Source organism: Drosophila erecta, unplaced genomic scaffold (assembly GCF_003286155.1).
Source record: "Drosophila erecta strain 14021-0224.00,06,07 unplaced genomic scaffold, DereRS2 tig00000055-arrow-pilon, whole genome shotgun sequence".
Classification (NCBI taxonomy): domain Eukaryota; kingdom Metazoa; phylum Arthropoda; class Insecta; order Diptera; family Drosophilidae; genus Drosophila; species Drosophila erecta.
The window spans coordinates 4,413,480-4,431,102 of NW_020825200.1; the positions used below are offsets into that span (position 1 = coordinate 4,413,480).

Below are 17,623 nucleotides of genomic sequence, written 5' to 3' on the forward strand. Positions count from 1 at the left end.
TTATCTGCGATAATGAGAAAACTAATTGTGAGCTATGCAAATGTGGCACCCCCAGATGCACCTGTCCGTGTGTGTATACATACATATATGTATGTATGCGTGTGTGCATGTGTGTGTGCGGCCGGAATTACCAACACAGTTCAAGTGTGAAAGCAATTAGATTTGATAGTGTATCGGGTTCATTTAAATAAACGGATATTGCAGTCGCTAACAATCGCGAAGGACGAAAAGTTCAAAGTAATAAGCTGAATCTTCAAGTTTTGAATCTTTATACATTTTCAAAGTCTTTTGGATTGAAAGAAATATTGAAATGTATTATATATAGTGATTGCCTGCCATCAAAACACGCATCTATTGTTGGACGTTATTATGTTGAAAATAAGCGTTGGTAAATTTCGAGTGGAAGTTACAGGTGAGTGCGACTCCTGTGACCTTGGCATCGACTATTAGCAAATTGAGGCGCTTTCGTCACATTATCAGCCATTCATTTGCAATTAGATTTGAACAATTTCGGTTTGCTTACTGCTTATGGTATTATGGTTTATGTAGTAGATTTCTTAGTAGATAATTGTTCAGTAGTGGCATGGTAAATAAATATGTATGTATGCATTCATATAAAAAATGTACTTACCTCAAATTTCTTTCGTGACGATTTTTAAATATATTGATTATAACATATTTAGCAGCATCATTAAATTAAACTTCACTTCACTATCACTACACTTAAAAAAAAAGCACTGTGAATTTTTTTGAGTGGTGGCCGCCACGCTACATTTTATACCGCAATTATGTGATTTGCGTATGCATGCATACAAGTATGTACATACATATACACATATCAAATTGATCGTGTGTACGCTACAGTTGCCCGGCGTTTTCAACTGTTTCTCTTCACACATCCACTTAATAAGAAACCACGGTTTTCATGCGATATTGCAGATCAACCGAGAGATAAGACGAAAACCTGCAAACAACCGCGTTTTTCTTCACTTTACTTGCTGATCTTCCCGTTGGTTTGCACACTGCTACTTGTCCATCTGTCATTCTCCTTGCTTTGCACCGTTTTATCCGCAATTGTGACAGCTCATTACCTGCTCTCAATTTGGCGCTCCCCCCTCCCCCTCCCAGCAGCATCCCGTTGCTCGTGTAACTCGCAGTTCAATTACCTCGCTAATACGAGATGTCTCTTCCGATTCCTGCCCCCCTTCATGAGCTGTAGCTACATATATGGCCATTTATTTGTGGGGACACATCCCCCCTTTAACGCGTGTAACTCGAATTCGTTAATTATTTTGACAGTCGGCCATGTTGACAGCCGCAAAAGTCAGCGGGATGAGAGAAAATGGTGAGAGAATGAGGGAGAGTGTCGGGAGAGAGAGATTAACCGTCGCGAGAACATGAAGACCAGATACTCTAACTTAAGGAATGAGCCTAAATTGCATATAAATTTTAAAGTTGTAGCTTCAATTTAAGCGACAAAATAATAATTTATTGCAATTTAGGTAAACAATCAATCAAAAAAGGCATTCAAAATAATTATGTACATATATTCATTTTTATTATTGCACTTTCAGAGCGAACCTGATGTGCAAGTGGAGTGACGCCATCAAAGAGGAGGCAATGGCTTGAGAAGTCCTGTTGTGGCCACATGAAACTTGCATGAGGCGCCGTCTTCCGCCCATTCCGAAATGTGTGTGGCAGCCACAGCCATTTTGGCCAACCACTGATTATGCCACATCCGAATTGGACATGTCAAATTAGCCACGACATAAACAAGAACTGATACATACCTACATGCATACATATGTCATTGAAGTCAAACTTTAACCCACCCACTCCAAAGTCAAATATTAGCTGCTATGAGACTTCGTACGATATTAGCAAAATATGAGAAATCAGTGCTTAAATGAATAATCAAATTTTCGAGATTCCGCACAGAGTATAAGAATTGAGAATTGCCATGGTTTGTTTTTTATATAATGGTTATTTAATCAACACGCTTATAGCTATTTACACAGATCGAGGATTAGATTTTGGCCCACCAATTGAGGGCCGTAGCAGCAGTTCCCAGAGCAGCCAACCGAGGATGATGCCGTAGGCTAGCCAACCGAGGAGCAGCCGCCGATGCCGCCACTAAATGATGGAGATATCCTTGACATCCTGCTTAAGTCCGCTGTTGTGGTTATTGGCAATAAAGTCCCGCCTTAGGGCATTCCAATTCGGGTCGGGATAATCCTTGAGGAGGCTCCAGTTCGGCGAGGGGACATCCGGCGAAAGCCAGTTAAAATCGGCCACATCCGTGTAATTGTTCTGAGCCTTATTCAGTCCAGAAGCTAGGTAATCCGCCTCCAGTTCGGAATAATCGTAGTTGTACTCTCCGATCTCAATATTCCTGCAATCCTCGATTATGGCGCGACAGGTGACATGCATGTATATGCGAATGGTCCGGGAGGAGTGCAACCTCAACTGCTGGCAGGCAATGGAAAGGGTGCAATCCTCGAGATTCTCGGCGAAGAAGGATCGTGCAATAGGGCCGCATAGCAGAGTGCATTTGGAGGCCCTGGAAACTTGCACAGAACCAGGATGCCCTTGCAGTTCAACCAAGCAGTGGTTTAAATTCGATATTGTGATGTCCTGGCCATTTACTTTAGCGGAATCCAGGACTATGTGCTCGTTCGTCCGGTTGGCAATGGTCCAGGCGAAGTTGGAGCCTAGTTTTTCCGGGACTTTACTGAGTTTCGCATCGACTATATCCTTATTTGGGGCGACTTTTTGCTTTGCGGCGGTCTTTTTGCCGCTGAACCCAAATTTTTTCTTGGGCATCAGGCGCTGGCGGGTTTCATCACTCACGGAAGTCAGGGTGTTTAGAATATTCTGACAGGATTTTATCTTGAAATCGGGAAGAAACATGGTGGACGCGGTGAGGTATCGCTGCAGATCCTGGATCTCCACAGTTATATCGGCGAAATTCCGGGCCAAATCGGTTGGCTGGGTATCGCCGCATTGCACATCCTTCAATCGCTGCTCTATATCGATGGTTTTCTGGCTGAAAGTCTGGTAAAAGTAGTCAACGCCCTCGTTCTGCACCGTTTCCTTGGAACGCAGCTCCGATTTCACATCCAAATAGTTCTGCCGGTCCTTGTTTCGTTTGTTCAAGCGCTCGAGGATTTGATCCTTGCGATTTTCCGAGTCGCCCTCCATGATTTTCAGTGTCAATCTGTAACTAGAAATCTGGTTAAAAATCAATTTCTAGGGCATAACTTCTATTTGGTCGCATGAATCACAGTTGTTGTTGTTTTGCCAAGTTGCGCAGCTGCAGAAAAATTCAGACGAAAATCCGACTTCCTCTCTGGGTGAATATTATGTGCGCAATGATTGACGTTTGAACGAGTCGAAATGTTATTATTTTTCTTCTATTTATTAACCTTTTGTTTAATTTTCTCTTTATTTTGTGCAGCTGCTCACAATAACAAATGTTGCCTAATTAGTGTGAATGGTAAACCGTTATGTACTAAAATATACCACGCAACATTACCGTGTAATCGTCAACGGTGAATGCCAAAGGTGGTAAGAAGAAGATGCGCGCCAAGGAAATTTGAATTTTTATATCGCAGAAATGTAAAAGTAGAAAATTGATATGTAAGAAACACTATTATAAATTATGGTTCGCAAATTAATGCAAAATAAAACTCGACGAGCACAAAGCAAATGATAAGTAAGTCAGTGAATGTCGGTCGCAGAAGCGATAAATTTCTGAGAAATGCAAAAACAGAATTATATTAATATATGAATAATATAGCTCTTATCTTCCTTGCTCATTCAAAGTCGTTACATAAAACCGGATCAGTACGTTTCTGTTCTTCGCTTGCAACGGTTGTGCGATTATCAGTATGTTTAAGCTTGAACATTTTATTGTGTACTTATTTATTGCCTGGAATCTGGGGGGATCCCGAGCGGAATCCACAGAGAGTACTCGATCTATGTGCCTTCTGCAAGATCCGCCAAATCAGTGCGGGGAATTCTGCCTTTTGGTCCTCCAACCGCTTTTGGATCACATCGTCAAGCACCAGGAGCTATGGAACACCTCCGAAGCCCTCAGGCTAAACGACACCCAGGCAAAATTGGACAGGATACAAGCCCAGCTGGCGGCACAAACTCTTTCCTTGGAGGATTCCACGCAGAAAGTCCCACGGGACATCAAGGAGAGAATGGACCGAATGGAAAATCTGCAGACGACATTACAGGAATCTCTAAAGAAAATGCCAGTTGAACTCGACGAGAGATTAGCCAGAATGGAAGGTCAGCAAAAGTCAATCGTCGCCCAGTTGGAAAATCACCAAAAATCATTTGGCGACCAGTTGGAAAATCAGCAAAAGTCAATCGGCGACCAGTTGGAAAATCATATCAATCTCACAAAGGGTCATCAAGCTGAAATGGAAACCTTGAAGAATGCAGTACCGATCAACTTCGAAATGAGGTTGACTCAGATAGAAGCACAGCAGAAGATCTTTCAGGAAACCTTAAAGAATATCCCAGAGGACTTTCAGCAGAGATTGGCAAGGATGCAGCAGCGTCAGGAGAAAGAGCTCACCAAAATGGAGACCGCCATCCAAGACACTCTCTCGAGAATCCCAGAGGACTTTAAGCAGAGATTGGCGGCGATGGAGCAGCATCAGAAGGACGAGCTGACCAAGATGGAGACTAAACAGACCGCCATCCAAGACACTCTCTCGAAAATTTATACAAAGGTCTTCTGGCCGCAGTTCGAGCGAATCGGCTCTAGACTTTTCTACATCAATCGCAAGGATGCATACGATTGGAATTCCGCCGTACAATACTGCCGCGACATGGGTGGCTATATAGCCACCATCAAAGATCAAATGGAGCTGGACGCCATTTCGGCGAGACTGGGTGACAAGAGCTTCTGGCTGGGCATAAACGATAGGGCCAGCATTCACAACTACGTATCCATGGCATCCGGCAAGAAAATTGTATTTTTAAAGTGGAACAAGGGGGAACCCAACCACGCAAATTCCGATGAGCGCTGCGTCGAGCTGGTTCGCAACAAAATGAACGATGATCCGTGCTCCAAAAAGAAGAATGTTATTTGTCAATCTGATAATGAAGTGTAGGTGGAAGCACCGTTTGCGTATGCTGTTGAGCTACAAATCAAATAGAATGCATATATCTGTATAACACTTTTTACCAAACGGTCTCGAATTTTCTTTGCGGCTTTGCTTTACTTTTTATTTTTAATCAAAACTACAGGCAAACATATTTAAGAAGCGGTCATTTAGAGATGGCGGTGTGTTTTGGGTGTGTCTGTATTGCTTAGTTGGCTTACAATTATCCAGTTGAACATATATACAATTGAATTTAGTTAAATACATAATCGCAGTATGTAAAGTTATATATAAGTAGATATAGTTGTGTGCTTGATGTGTGCCCTACAGCGTGCAAATGTCCTAAAAAGCATTTGTACTTCTAACTTTCATCGTTCGTTCGCAACATTTCAACACTTAAGTACTAGAAAAATATTAAAGACATATTTATTCCGCTCCGATATTTGGTTGATCTTAGTAACTCGATTTGGGTGTGTGATTCCTGTGCATCCTGATTCTTTTTCCGCTTCTGCTTCCGCTTCTCGTTTAAGGCACATGACACATTCCTGAATATGATGTGCGTTTTGTAAAGTAGTAAATATTAGATAAACACGTTAAAACTATTGACTACACAATGAATTGAAATTCACTCGCAATATTGCGTGGGAGTTTGTGCTTCATAGTCAGGGGGAAATCTTCGTGTGACGGAACGAGTTCCAGCTCTACAATGCATATGACCAGCAATTGACTAAAAATAATCCACCACGACCGAACGATCGAGGCCAACAAAAATAGTAAACCAAAAATAAGTAAATTTCTCGGAAATGTTTCAGCGCTCCTTTGCCACAATCTCCTTATATAGATCATGATAGCTCGCCAATGGGAGCATTCTGAAGCCACAGATCGTGAATGAAGTTGTAGAGATTATCGCTGACAGCCACCTAAGGAATGTGAGACATTGTTATACTATTTTCGGAGCCAGATAGACACAACTTGGCACATACCTTGTAGGGCGTTGGGTTGAGCGTGCGCTTGTGATCATTGCGCAGCGTCTTCAGGGAGATTTGCACCTTCTCGCGCACCTGCTCCAAGGTGGGCAGCTGCTGGCAGATCTTGCCCGACTTCCAGTACACCTTGTAGAGCGACTCTACATGCGAGGGTATCACGTAGGCGCGCTTCGACTCCTGGAAAGGATGCCGGCACAGAACCTTCTGTCCCACCGCTGGCGGCGGCTCCGACACCTTCTGCAGCAGATCGATGAGGGCGTGACCATCGGCGCTATACAGCCGATAGGCATTCTTGTTGCCCGGCATTGTCACCTTCTCCACATCCTGGCTGAGTTTGATCCGCGGCTGGCCGTTGATCTCCACGAGCTTGTACACACATCCCAGTGCCGGCTGCCGTTGGCAGGTAACTGATGGGTAAAAGTTATGTTAATAGGCTTTCAGCATTTATTTAGTTTATTGTTAGTGCAAACTCACCCAAATGCGTGCCAATGCCAAAGCAATCGATCTTGTGCCCCTGCTCGTTCAGGCTGAGAATGGTGTCCTCATTGATGTCGTTGGATGCCACAATGGTCAGCTTGTTGAACCATGGCACCTTGAATCGCTCCGCCACCTTCTCGAAGGTCTCGCGTGCCAGGCAGGAAAGATAGGCCAGATCCCCGGAATCGATTCGAATGCCCAGCGCATGGTAGCCCAGATCGTTGAGGGCCAAAGCCACGGCACTGAAATTCAGCAGACCACTCCTGTGGAGAAAACACAAGCAGGTATTCAGTAGTCGTATTTGGGGAATCCAACAAGTGCTGCTTGGTTTTTGGTTTTCAATTCAACAATAAAATTTCTCTCATTTTGCTTTACAATATTTGATTTTTTTGCTTTTGGTCACTAGGTTCAAAGCGAGAATTACACAAAACCAAATGTTTTGACAGTGGGGTGGAGCTATAGAACGTGTTTCGGAACTCAAATTGGTTCTCTTCGATTTGCAAGTGCGGCTCTTTGTGTTAGAAATGTAAGCCTCGGCAAATATTAAAATATTCTTCTAAGGGAGCAGCACAAATTCGTAGATATTCGGTTTTGTTGTTCAAGCCATGCAGTGTGCTCTCTCGGACGCTTTTCTTAATTATGTACAGGTCAAAAAACCAACGAAAAAGAAATTTTTGAAAGACATCTTGAGACCGCTTGTTGGTCGGAAATAAAATGTTTCGGAAAATATATATGTAACAATACAAAACTGGGACACAGAAAAACAAGAAAATCGAAGTCCTAAAAATCTATAGAACTGAAGACGAGGACAAATAGAACGGGGTTAAATCTATGACAGCATTAGGGTGAATCAGTGCGTGGTTTCGTATCGGGTTTCGTTTTCAACTGTGTGCTTAAAACAATGTAGAAAACAATTTGAATATTTGGAATTAGTTGGAATAGCAAACAAATTTACTTTACGTTTTTCCAACAAAACTGATTAGCTATGTTAATGAGCTTTTGGTTATGATCGAGGTTCAGTAGAAAATGCCTTGGCTTGCATTTTCATTGCACTTCTCTCGATTGTTTTATGCACCTGGTTATGTGTGAGCTTGAGGATCGGATATCATTTATGCATGAACATTGGATTTGTTGGCCGCATTTGTTGCATTTGAGTAGGTGAGTATGTGCCGGATGATATTATATCATGTTGTTGATTGCTCGAAGTGTATTGTTGGGGTTTTTGTAGGTTGAAGACGTGTGTTTTACATACCTCTGCCAAAATAGTGCCGGAAGTCATTTGTTTACTATGTTAAGTTCGTAAATTCTTTTCATTTTCTTTCGGTATTTTATGGGTTTCTGATTCGGGTTCGATTATGTTTTCGATTTTATTTGTTTCACATTCACATTTAGGACGAGAAAATAAAAAGCATAATAAACAAAATTCAGTTAGAAAAATAATATTAAACGCAAAAATGTAATATGATAATTGAGCGTGTTAGTATACAAAAGTGATACGAAAAATTACACTGAAGAAAGTTGGGAGAGCAATAGGGGGAAAGCAAAAAATAAATTAAATAAACTGACTTCACCTGTTCTGGTTGGTTTTCTTTGTTTGAATCTTTTGCCAGGATTATTTCCCACTCTTGAGGATTTTCGACCAATTTTGTAACACCAAAGCAGAGGACACATACATGGACATATATATTAGCTTAAATATATATAAACGCATATATGCATGTATATGAGGTTTGAAATTTTGAATTTAGTTTCGAAACTTTAGTTGAATGTACGAGTATCTCCACGTCGTCATGCAAGGCTTACATTAGTAAAAATCAAAAATGTCAAGCATTTCATCATAATTTAATAGGAGAGCTAACAAAACTATCCACGTTAAAGTTGAGAACAGCTTCAACAATCTTCCAAAAGTGATTTTTGTTAGCTCCTATTAGTTACATTTGAAATAATGAGCGTTAAAGGCTTAAAAAGCGGAAGTAAATGCTGTTTAAAATGCAGATGTGGTTTATGATTAGGTCGGTTAGTCAATGGCAATGGAAATATAGATTAAGTAAATGCTTTTAAATTCAATTTTCGTCTATTTAAACTTTTGGTTTTTCTATTACTGATTGATTGGTCTTCTATCGATAACGACATTTACCTGAATGACTTCTCGACATATTTTGGTAGGTATGCCGTCCCATTGGACACTGTGGTTGTCTTTAAGGTTCCTGTTGCTGTTGCAGTTGTTTTCGTAGTTGTTGTGCTGGGATTAGTATCTTGTATATCTGTATCTTTTGGCGATCTACTGCCATTATGCAGAGCAACGCCATTCTGATGACCATTGGTCTTGTGGCCGTTAACGTGGCCAATACCCTGACCATTTTGATGGCCATTGCTCGAGGGGCTTGTCTTTGACTTTGGCTTTGGCTTTGGCGGACTGTTCTCAGACTTGATATCATTGATAAGCTTTGGTTCTGTGTTGGCTTGTTCTGTTTCTCGGCTGTTGGATAATACTTTTGATTATTACTCAAACGAAAGAACGAAATGAAAAGCTCAAGAAATGATTTGGGATGAGGCAGGGAAAATTAAAGATATCTTCATTGGAGCCTTGTTAGCTATATAATAGTTACTCTGGTTTTGGGTTTTTGTAACTGGCTGGTGCACGTCTCGAGAGTCTCAAATACAATACGAAATATAACAACGAAATCCATACTCAAAATAACGAGGGAAAGAAGAGGGTTACCGGGAAAGTTACGGGAAAACATCACAAACGTAGGAAAAACCGAAAACTAAAACCGTTCCGAGAGAATCTGCCTAAAAGCGAAATACCTCTTAACATCGTACGTATCGACAAGTGCCATGAATCCATCGGGGAATGCGATGGCATAGGACACCATCGCTGCCAGTTCTCCCTCACTGGATTCCTCTGTAGAAACGTCCAGCAGATGGGACAGCAATGCCCGGTGCCTGATAGCGTGCTCCAATAAATCTTCCAGGATGCCTGGGAAATACAGATTAGCATTCTGGTTCCTTTATGCTCAGTACAGCATTTACTCACCTGTTTGCTTGTGCTTAATCAGACGGGTCTTCAGCTCTCCAATGCTACTAAAACTAGTGATATAGGCATGGGCATGGGTTCCCTTCACGGGTATGTTGAAGAGTTTTCCAGCCAGCACGTTGGAGGTGCCATCAAAACCGCCTGGGAACAGAAGAAATAAACGTATAATTAATATAAACATTAAGGTGGAATATGTTTACACAAGGACACAGAGAAAATTCCAAATTAAGTTGCAAAGCAACCGTGCAACAAACATCCCAAACTTTTAAATACCCGTTTAATGGTCTCGTTTCATTATATTCCTCCATTAAGAGCGGAAATACCGGCTATAAACATTTCAATTTTCCTTCAGTTTATCAGAAAAAAAAAACCTTGACAGGAACCTTGACGCCACGCGAAGCCATCCATTGATTTGGGGTGATACTATATAGATGATGTATGTATAGTCCAAGCACGATGTGGAACGCATTAAAAACTTTGAGCGTTGCTTGCCAAACAACGAGAAACGAACAACGAAACCGAAAAAGTTACGATGTGTGAGCACCAATTGAGAGGCACCGGAGCAGGGATTACCATGTTCCAAGCCGGATTCGATGGGTACCTGGCACCGATATATTCCATATACATGGACACCCCACGTAGGCGTTGCGTGTGCCACCCACTTTGGGCATTTTACTGCTGCCCGGGCGCATTTAGTTCAACACATAAACTAGAGTTCTTGAACTTTGTCGCGAGAGGAGCAGGTGGAGCCATCCAGGTGGATGGCGGAGAGTCGGAAGCCTTGATGAAGGCGGAGAATTACTCATAGTTCGGAGGGAGGGCCTTGGGAAATGCCAAAATCGGAAATCAGAGTCAGCGAAGCCTCAGCTCCTGACAGTGACACGTGCTTTGCATGCATGCACATCATAAAAAGTCAGGCAGTGGCAATACGAAAAGCACCGACTTCCTGCAGACCCTTCGAAAGGATCAACGCTTGAGATACGATGGCTTATGGAGTACTTAAATGCCCCGTGATTGTATTACGGGTTATTGTTTAAGCACTGGCTCATTTTTGTATTCAAAGTATTTAAATATATATAAACATTTCAAAACTAGCTCTGCAGACGGCTAAACTGAGTGGCGAAAATGGGAGCTCCTCAACAAAAGGCGACTGTGAGTAAAATTTGTCCGCATCCCGACAATTCCCATTCCCCTACAATTTTTAATTGATAATGAGCTGTCTGCATGCAATTTGGCAATGCCGAAAAAATATTCATATCGCACACGGCTGACCTTTCTTGTCACGATTTTATGGAACTCTCTGAGTTTCTCTGAGCGTGTGAAAGTTCATAGTTGATAGTTGATGGTGGTGTAGTACCTGTGTAGGAGTATTTCGATGCGGATAGACCTCCATCTGGTCCCTGGGCACGACGCAGTCCAAATTCCAATAGTTTGACATGTTTACCAGCTACCATGCGATAACGGGCTGCATTGGTGGCCATCAAACTGTTTTTGTGTGGCAAGAACAGAATTTATTAGGAAATTTCCAGATAGTAGGAGATATATAAGCGATTCCTACCTGGCATAATTTACCAAGGTGAGAAGTGTCGTTTCCAGCAGCTGGACTATGATCAAAGGTCCCTCGATCTTTATGATGGGTACTCTAAAAGTAGAAAAATACATTTTATGAATACGCCTAATACGTGCTTCTATAACTTTGTTTTCAGATAATAACTTTGAGAAGAGTAAAATATCTTAAATCTTATCAGTTGCAAAGATGACTACGGGTTATGGACAGAAAATAATCCCTAGATAAATATGGCAGTTATGATGACGGTTCTAAAAATACCTTTCACAATCACAGACTCACCTTAAATGAGTATGGTTTAAAGGTCATAGTATTTGATTATAATATATATGTATATATGTAATGTATGCACTTTGTCTATGCCAATAAAAGGTGATAGCCAAACTTATATCTGCTGGAATTTCCTAAACTTATCGTTTATACAGATATGTACTAATTTGATGGATACCATGCAAACGCACCGTGGAAATGCTACTGTGCCCTCATCAATGGCATACAAGGTGACATCCCGCGCCGTCAGATTGCCGAGGTACTCAAAAAACTCGTGCTCAATGCCCTCGGGCAGTGTTTGCTTCAGGTATTCGATATCTGAAAAGGTCCAATGGAGTTGATTTCCGTATTATAATCATAATATAATGCTTTCAATCACACTTACCGCTCTGGGAATAGTGGAAGCTATCCAGGAATTTGAGGCACTCCTCGAGCCCGGCGAAAATCGTGAATTCCCCGTGGAATGGATTGTTGCGAAAGAACAGATCGAATACCGCCGTATCATCGGTTTTATCGGATTTCCAATAGGCATAGGCCATCGTTATTTGGTACAGATCTGTAAAATGTTGGGTAAAATAATCATAATTAGTTTTCAGTATAGTAGCAGCGCTTTTAAACTTATTGTAACAAAGAGACACTTTGCAATAAGTTATTAAGCGATATTAGGGGTTTAACTTAAGTAGGCTCCTCTGTACTAAGTAGCAAAGTGTTCAGCCTAGAACTATGCAGATAAGATAGCCTGGAGAGTTAATTGCTGGTGGTGCAAATTAACGCCAACCAAATATATACATATTAACAAAATCCCGAAAATGAAATGCAAATTCTTATCTAAGTGCAAAGACCTAAAAATTGCTTCGTTTTTATGTATTTGCGCTCGTGTCTGCGCCTAAAAATATATGCGGCATATATGTACATATGTATATGCCAAGTGCAATAGTCGTAAGAAGCCGGCAAAAGCAGCGCATACGCGCCAAATGGTCTCTGCCCAAATGTCAGTCGGCTTTAAAGATAGGTTATATACATATATATACTCCAATATATTCGAACTATTTTGGGATGAGTTGAACAAACAAAAAACAAAGAAGAGGTAAGGTGAGCAGTAAAACTTGCAAATAGGTTCCAAGTGGGATAAGTTGGTTCTTAGCGGAATCTTATCTTTGCTACAATTCAGCTTTTTACCACTACCATGGCGCCATCTGTTGGCGACAAACAGCTGGGTACTTACCAGTGAGCAGGGGCTGGACAACTCCATTCTGGTTCATCCGCCCGCGATCCATAAACTGTCCGCCTGCACAGCCCAATTCACGGTCGTTCATTTTGTGGCCGATCTGCGGAATCTCGGGCTATATCCACTATATTGTTATGAACGGCTAGCGGTTCGTAATTCTGTTTGGTTCGTTCACACGCGACTTGTTTGCGGGCAATTAATGTGCCAAATAAACAAAATAATTAGTTTCTCTGTTCTGCTGGCTTATTTTTACTCGAATGAATGCCGTTGAACTTTGCGTTTGTTTATCTGTACGTGACACCAAAATTGTTTTGCAATTGTTGCTGGAGGAGGATTGTAAATTGTTTAGCCGAAATGACGTAAGAAAAGCAAGCTCGTTGTAAATAGTTCTCCATAAATAATGCAATTGAATCAATTATGAACGTTTGAACTAATTATGAAGACTGTGCGCTACCCACTAATTAAACCTATGAATTGGAACTTCTTTTGTTTAGAATTTCAATTCAGTTGCTTAGTAAATGACTTAAACAACTTGGTTTTGTAGAGTTTTACGTTTTTTTTTAGTTGCCAAAACAAAGATTTAATATCAGTTGATTGTTTAGTTATTCAGTTAATGTCCGAGCTTAACCAAATATTACTTATTCGAGCTTTTTGGTTTTGAAAACATAAGGGCTATCATTTCACCATACCCGTGTAACGAAACTAAAACGCAATCAGCGAGGGTTTAGAAATGCTAATGAAAAACGGGCTAATTAGCATATGAAAACGAAACCCGATTTTTGTCTATAGCTATGTACGTTATCAATTATCAATGAAATGACACGCCTTCGAGACTTCTTGATAGCACGAATAGTAATACTTTTTCACTCGAGCAAGGATCTCTGGTTTTTCGCTTTTCCGCTTTTTCGCGCGATGAACTTTTCCGCTCGACTTTTGAAGTTGAATTGAATTCGAATATCGCAAAAGCAAACGGGTTAAACGAAAGAGAGCGCCAAGCTCGCAGAGAGTGAGAGAGAGCAAAATTGAAAGAGAGAGCAAAATGCAGTTTTTTGTTTGCTGGGAGAATTTGTTGATTTTTGTTTTTGTGTTGCCATTGGCAGCCGGTTGGCTTTATTTTGCCTTTTATTTTGTTAGCTTTTTATTCGATTCAGTTGTTGTTTCTTTCGGATTATTGGCAAAAAAAATGTTAGATTACACACAACGTGTTGCTGCATGTTGAAGGTTGCGTGAAGGTCGCGCAACACAGGCGCCCGCCACGCACACACACACACAAAAAAGGGGGGTGAAACGAGACGAATGGGCGTTACTGCCACTCCCCCCAAAAAGGGGCGTTGTGGGCGTGGGCGGGAGGGTTCTGTATGCACTTTCACTTTTTTTGCGCACACTTCAATTCAACTTTTTAATTAGGCGGTTGGTTTTCCCTTCACACCAATACTATTTCATTACGAGGGTGGGAATGCTCGAGCAATTAAACTTTCTTTTATCACCGGCTTATTAGCTTGTTTACCACGCTTATTTACGTTTTTCGTTCAGTTTCCGTCCGCTAAATACACTAAAATGTTAAATATTTTAATTTCATTCACTGAACGCTCGCGCACGCTCTTCTTCTTCGTTGGCGAACAGCTGATCCCGCTGTTGTGGGTTGTCCAAAGTTGCGAAGTTGGCGATTTTATCGCCAGATTTAGCTTTTTAAGGCAATACGGAGAAAATCGGGATTTACGTATTTTCGTTTGGTCGGAAAATTTGATAAGCTGGCATTATAACACAAACCATTTCATTAAATTATACAAACTACGAATAGTTCATATAGAATATTTGATAAGTTGGTGTTCTTGACAATTAGAACTTGACTTGTCGCTTTAGATCAGTATCTATTTGATGTCTGGTAACACTGAAAAGAGCACAGTAGTTTGGCGCCAAGGGAAAATAAATTTAAAATAACTTGTTGGAACGAAAATAAAGTATTAACGAGAAATTTTCTGGAATATTGGTAGAAATTGGGTAAAAAATTATTAAATGAAAAATAACTTAAAATTTTCTTAAAAGTGTGGGCGTGGCAAAAAGTTTTTTTTGCAAATCTATAGAAATTCCTTCTGCCTGTTGCATACTTTTCAATAATAGAGATACGCCACTTTAAAATCCGATTAATATAAGTTGAGTTATGGAGTTTTGAACTTCAGTCTTGGGTCATTTTTGAATTGTTACATCATCACATCAAAAAAATTACAAGAAAATTAAAAAAACAAAAAATTTTAATTTTGAATGCAGATTTTTAAATAATTGCTCCAGAAACATTTAGAGGTACGCCACTTTAAAATCCGATTAATATAAGTTGAGTTATGGGGTTTAGAACTTCAGCCTTGGGCCATTTTTGAATGTCTACCACATCATAACATCAGAAAAATTACAAAAAATATAAAAAAAAATAAAATTTTAAGTTTGAATGCAGATTTTTAGAGAATTGCTCCAGAAACATTTAGAGGTACGCCACTTTAAAATCCGATTAATATAAGTTGAGTTATGGAGCTTAGAACTTCAGCCTTGGGCCATTTTTGAATTACAAAAAAATTACAAACAAATAAAATTTTAAATTTTAATGCAGTTTTTTAGAGAATTGCTCCAGAAACATTTAGAGGTACGCCACTTTAAAATCCGATTAATATAAGTTGAGTTATGGAGTTTTGAACTTCAGTCTTGGGTCATTTTTGAATTGTTACATCATCACATCAAAAAAATTACAAGAAAATTAAAAAAACAAAAAATTTTAATTTTGAATGCAGATTTTTAAATAATTGCTCCAGAAACATTTAGAGGTACGCCACTTTAAAATCCGATTAATATAAGTTGAGTTATGGGGTTTAGAACTTCAGCCTTGGGCCATTTTTGAATGTCTACCACATCATAACATCAGAAAAATTACAAAAAATATAAAAAAAAATAAAATTTTAAGTTTGAATGCAGATTTTTAGAGAATTGCTCCAGAAACATTTAGAGGTACGCCACTTTAAAATCCGATTAATATAAGTTGAGTTATGGAGCTTAGAACTTCAGCCTTGGGCCATTTTTGAATTACAAAAAAATTACAAACAAATAAAATTTTAAATTTTAATGCAGTTTTTTAGAGAATTGCTCCAGAAACATTTAGAGGTACGCCACTTTAAAATCCGATTAATATAAGTTGAGTTATGGAGTTTAGAACTTCAGCCTTGGGCCATTTTTGAATTGCTACAACATCATAACATCAGAAAAATTACAAAAAATATAAAAAAAAAATAAAATTTTAAGTTTGAATGCAGATTTTTAGAGAATTGCTCCAGAAACATTTAGAGGTACGCCACTTTAAAATCCGATTAATATAAGTTGAGTTATGGAGTTTAGAACTTCAGCCTTGGGCCATTTTTGAATTGCTACAACATCATAACATCAGAAAAATTACAAAAAATATAAAAAAAAATAAAATTTTAAATTTGAATGCAGATTTTTAGAGAATTGATCCAGAAACATTTAGAGGTACGCCACTTTTAAATCCGATTAATATAAGTTGAGTTATGGAGCTTAGAACTTCAGCCTTGGGCCATTTTTGAATTACAAAAAAATTACAAACAAATAAAATTTTAAATTTTAATGCAGTTTTTTAGAGAATTGCTCCAGAAACATTTAGAGGTACGCCACTTTAAAATCCGATTAATATAAGTTGAGTTATGGAGTTTAGAACTTCAGCCTTGGGCCATTTTTGAATTGCTACAACATCATAACATCAGAAAAATTACAAAAAATATAAAAAAAAATAAAATTTTAAATTTGAATGCAGATTTTTAGAGAATTGATCCAGAAACATTTAGAGGTACGCCACTTTTAAATCCGATTAATATAAGTTGAGTTATGGATTTTTGAACTTCATTCTTGGGTCATTTTTGAATGTCTACCACATCATAACATCAGAAAAATTACAAAAAATATAAAAAAAAATAAAATTTTAAATTTGAATGCAGATTTTTAGAGAATTGCTCCAGAAACATTTAGAGGTACGCCACTTTAAAATCCGATTAATATAAGTTGAGTTATGGAGTTTAGAACTTCAGCCTTGGGCCATTTTTGAATGTCTACAACATCATCCCATCAAAAAAATTACAAAAAATATAAAAAAAAAAAAAATTTCAAATTTGAATGCAGATTTTTAGAGAATTGCTCCAGAAACATTTAGAGGTACGCCACTTTAAAATCCGATTAATATAAGTTGAGTTATGGAGTTTAGAACTTCAGCCTTGGGCCATTTTTGAATGTCTACAACATCATCACATCAATAAAATTACAAATAATATAAAAAAAAATAAAATTTTAAATTTTAATGCAGTTTTTTAGAGAATTGCTCCAGAAACATTTAGAGGTACGCCACTTCAAAATCCGATTAAGATAAGTTGAGTTATGGACTTTAGAACTTCAGCCTTGGGACATTTTTGAATTTCTACAACACCATAACATCAGAAAAATTACAAAAAAATGTATAAAAAATAAATTTCCAAATTTGAATGCAGATTTTTAGAGAATTGCTCCAGAAACATTTAGAGGTATGCCACTTTAAAATCCGATTAATATAAGTTGAGTTATACTCTTTAGAAATTCAGTCTTGGGTCATTTTTAAATTGCTACGTCATCACATTAAAAAAATTACAAAAAATATTAAAAGAAATAAAATTTTAATTTTGAATGCAGATTTTTAGATAATTGCTTCAGAAACATTAAGAGGTACGCCACTTTAAAATCCGATTAATATAAGTTGAGTTATGGAGTTTAGAACTTCAGCCTTGGGCCATTTTTGAATGTCTACAACATCATCCCATCAAAAAAATTACAAAAAATATAAAAAAAAATAAAATTTTAAATTTGAATGCAGATTTTTAGAGAATTGCTCCAGAAACATTTAGAGGTACGCCA

The 17,623-nt window shown here is 38.9% G+C and overlaps 3 protein-coding genes across 18 annotated transcripts; 1 reads left to right on the plus strand and 2 right to left on the minus strand.

The window, feature by feature from the left end:
- Positions 1–1,964: 1,964 nt before the first annotated feature.
- On the minus strand, positions 1,965–3,532 carry LOC6542765 (tubulin-specific chaperone C). Of its 4 annotated transcripts, none has more exons than XM_015159659.2 (2): positions 3,285–3,532; positions 1,965–3,217 (listed from the first exon to the last, which is right to left on the minus strand). In XM_015159659.2, the coding sequence occupies exon 2, from the start codon at positions 3,199–3,201 to the stop codon at positions 2,134–2,136; it is 1,068 nt and encodes a 355-aa protein (XP_015015145.1). In that variant the 5' UTR covers positions 3,202–3,217; positions 3,285–3,532; the 3' UTR covers positions 1,965–2,133. The 4 variants fall into 4 exon arrangements, with proteins under 4 accessions (XP_015015145.1, XP_026834167.1, XP_026834166.1 ...); XM_026978366.1 differs by having other exon boundaries at positions 3,426–3,527; XM_026978365.1 differs by having other exon boundaries at positions 1,965–3,223; positions 3,426–3,527.
- A 250-nt stretch (positions 3,533–3,782) lies between these two features.
- Positions 3,783–5,160, plus strand: LOC6542067 (low affinity immunoglobulin epsilon Fc receptor). The gene has a single exon (XM_026978364.1). The coding sequence runs from the start codon at positions 3,891–3,893 to the stop codon at positions 5,130–5,132; it is 1,242 nt and encodes a 413-aa protein (XP_026834165.1). The 5' UTR covers positions 3,783–3,890; the 3' UTR covers positions 5,133–5,160.
- Positions 5,161–5,220: 60 nt separating this feature from the next.
- Positions 5,221–14,336, minus strand: LOC6541892 (nicotinate phosphoribosyltransferase). Of its 13 annotated transcripts, none has more exons than XM_026978354.1 (12): positions 13,378–13,637; positions 12,686–13,011; positions 11,846–12,016; positions 11,652–11,778; positions 11,182–11,265; positions 10,981–11,108; positions 9,624–9,764; positions 9,395–9,566; positions 8,724–9,065; positions 6,584–6,849; positions 6,107–6,516; positions 5,221–6,043 (listed from the first exon to the last, which is right to left on the minus strand). In XM_026978354.1, exons 2-12 carry the CDS (start codon positions 12,774–12,776, stop codon positions 5,966–5,968), a joined length of 2,010 nt encoding a protein of 669 aa, XP_026834155.1. In that variant the 5' UTR covers positions 12,777–13,011; positions 13,378–13,637; the 3' UTR covers positions 5,221–5,965. The 13 variants fall into 13 exon arrangements, with proteins under 13 accessions (XP_026834155.1, XP_015015143.1, XP_026834156.1 ...); XM_026978355.1 differs by lacking the exon at positions 13,378–13,637 and adding an exon at positions 14,209–14,336 and having other exon boundaries at positions 5,555–6,043; XM_001968611.3 differs by lacking the exon at positions 13,378–13,637 and adding an exon at positions 14,209–14,315 and having other exon boundaries at positions 5,555–6,043; positions 12,686–12,976.
- Between the last annotated feature and the right edge of the window lie 3,287 nt (positions 14,337–17,623).

Excerpts from the sequence above, each read along its gene's own strand:
- LOC6542765 (XM_015159659.2), bottom strand. The coding sequence starts at position 3,201 with ATGGAGGGCGACTCGGAAAATCGCAAGGATCAAATCCTCGAGCGCTTG.
- LOC6542067 (XM_026978364.1), top strand. The coding sequence starts at position 3,891 with ATGTTTAAGCTTGAACATTTTATTGTGTACTTATTTATTGCCTGGAAT.
- LOC6541892 (XM_026978354.1), bottom strand. The coding sequence starts at position 12,776 with ATGAACGACCGTGAATTGGGCTGTGCAGGCGGACAGTTTATGGATCGC. Across the intron at positions 11,266-11,651 it reads GGCACAGTAGCATTTCCACG|AGTACCCATCATAAAGATCG; the intron begins GTGCGTTTGCAT and ends TTCTACTTTTAG. Across the intron at positions 6,850-8,723 it reads TATGTCGAGAAGTCATTCAG|GAGTGGTCTGCTGAATTTCA; the intron begins GTAAATGTCGTT and ends TTTTCTCCACAG.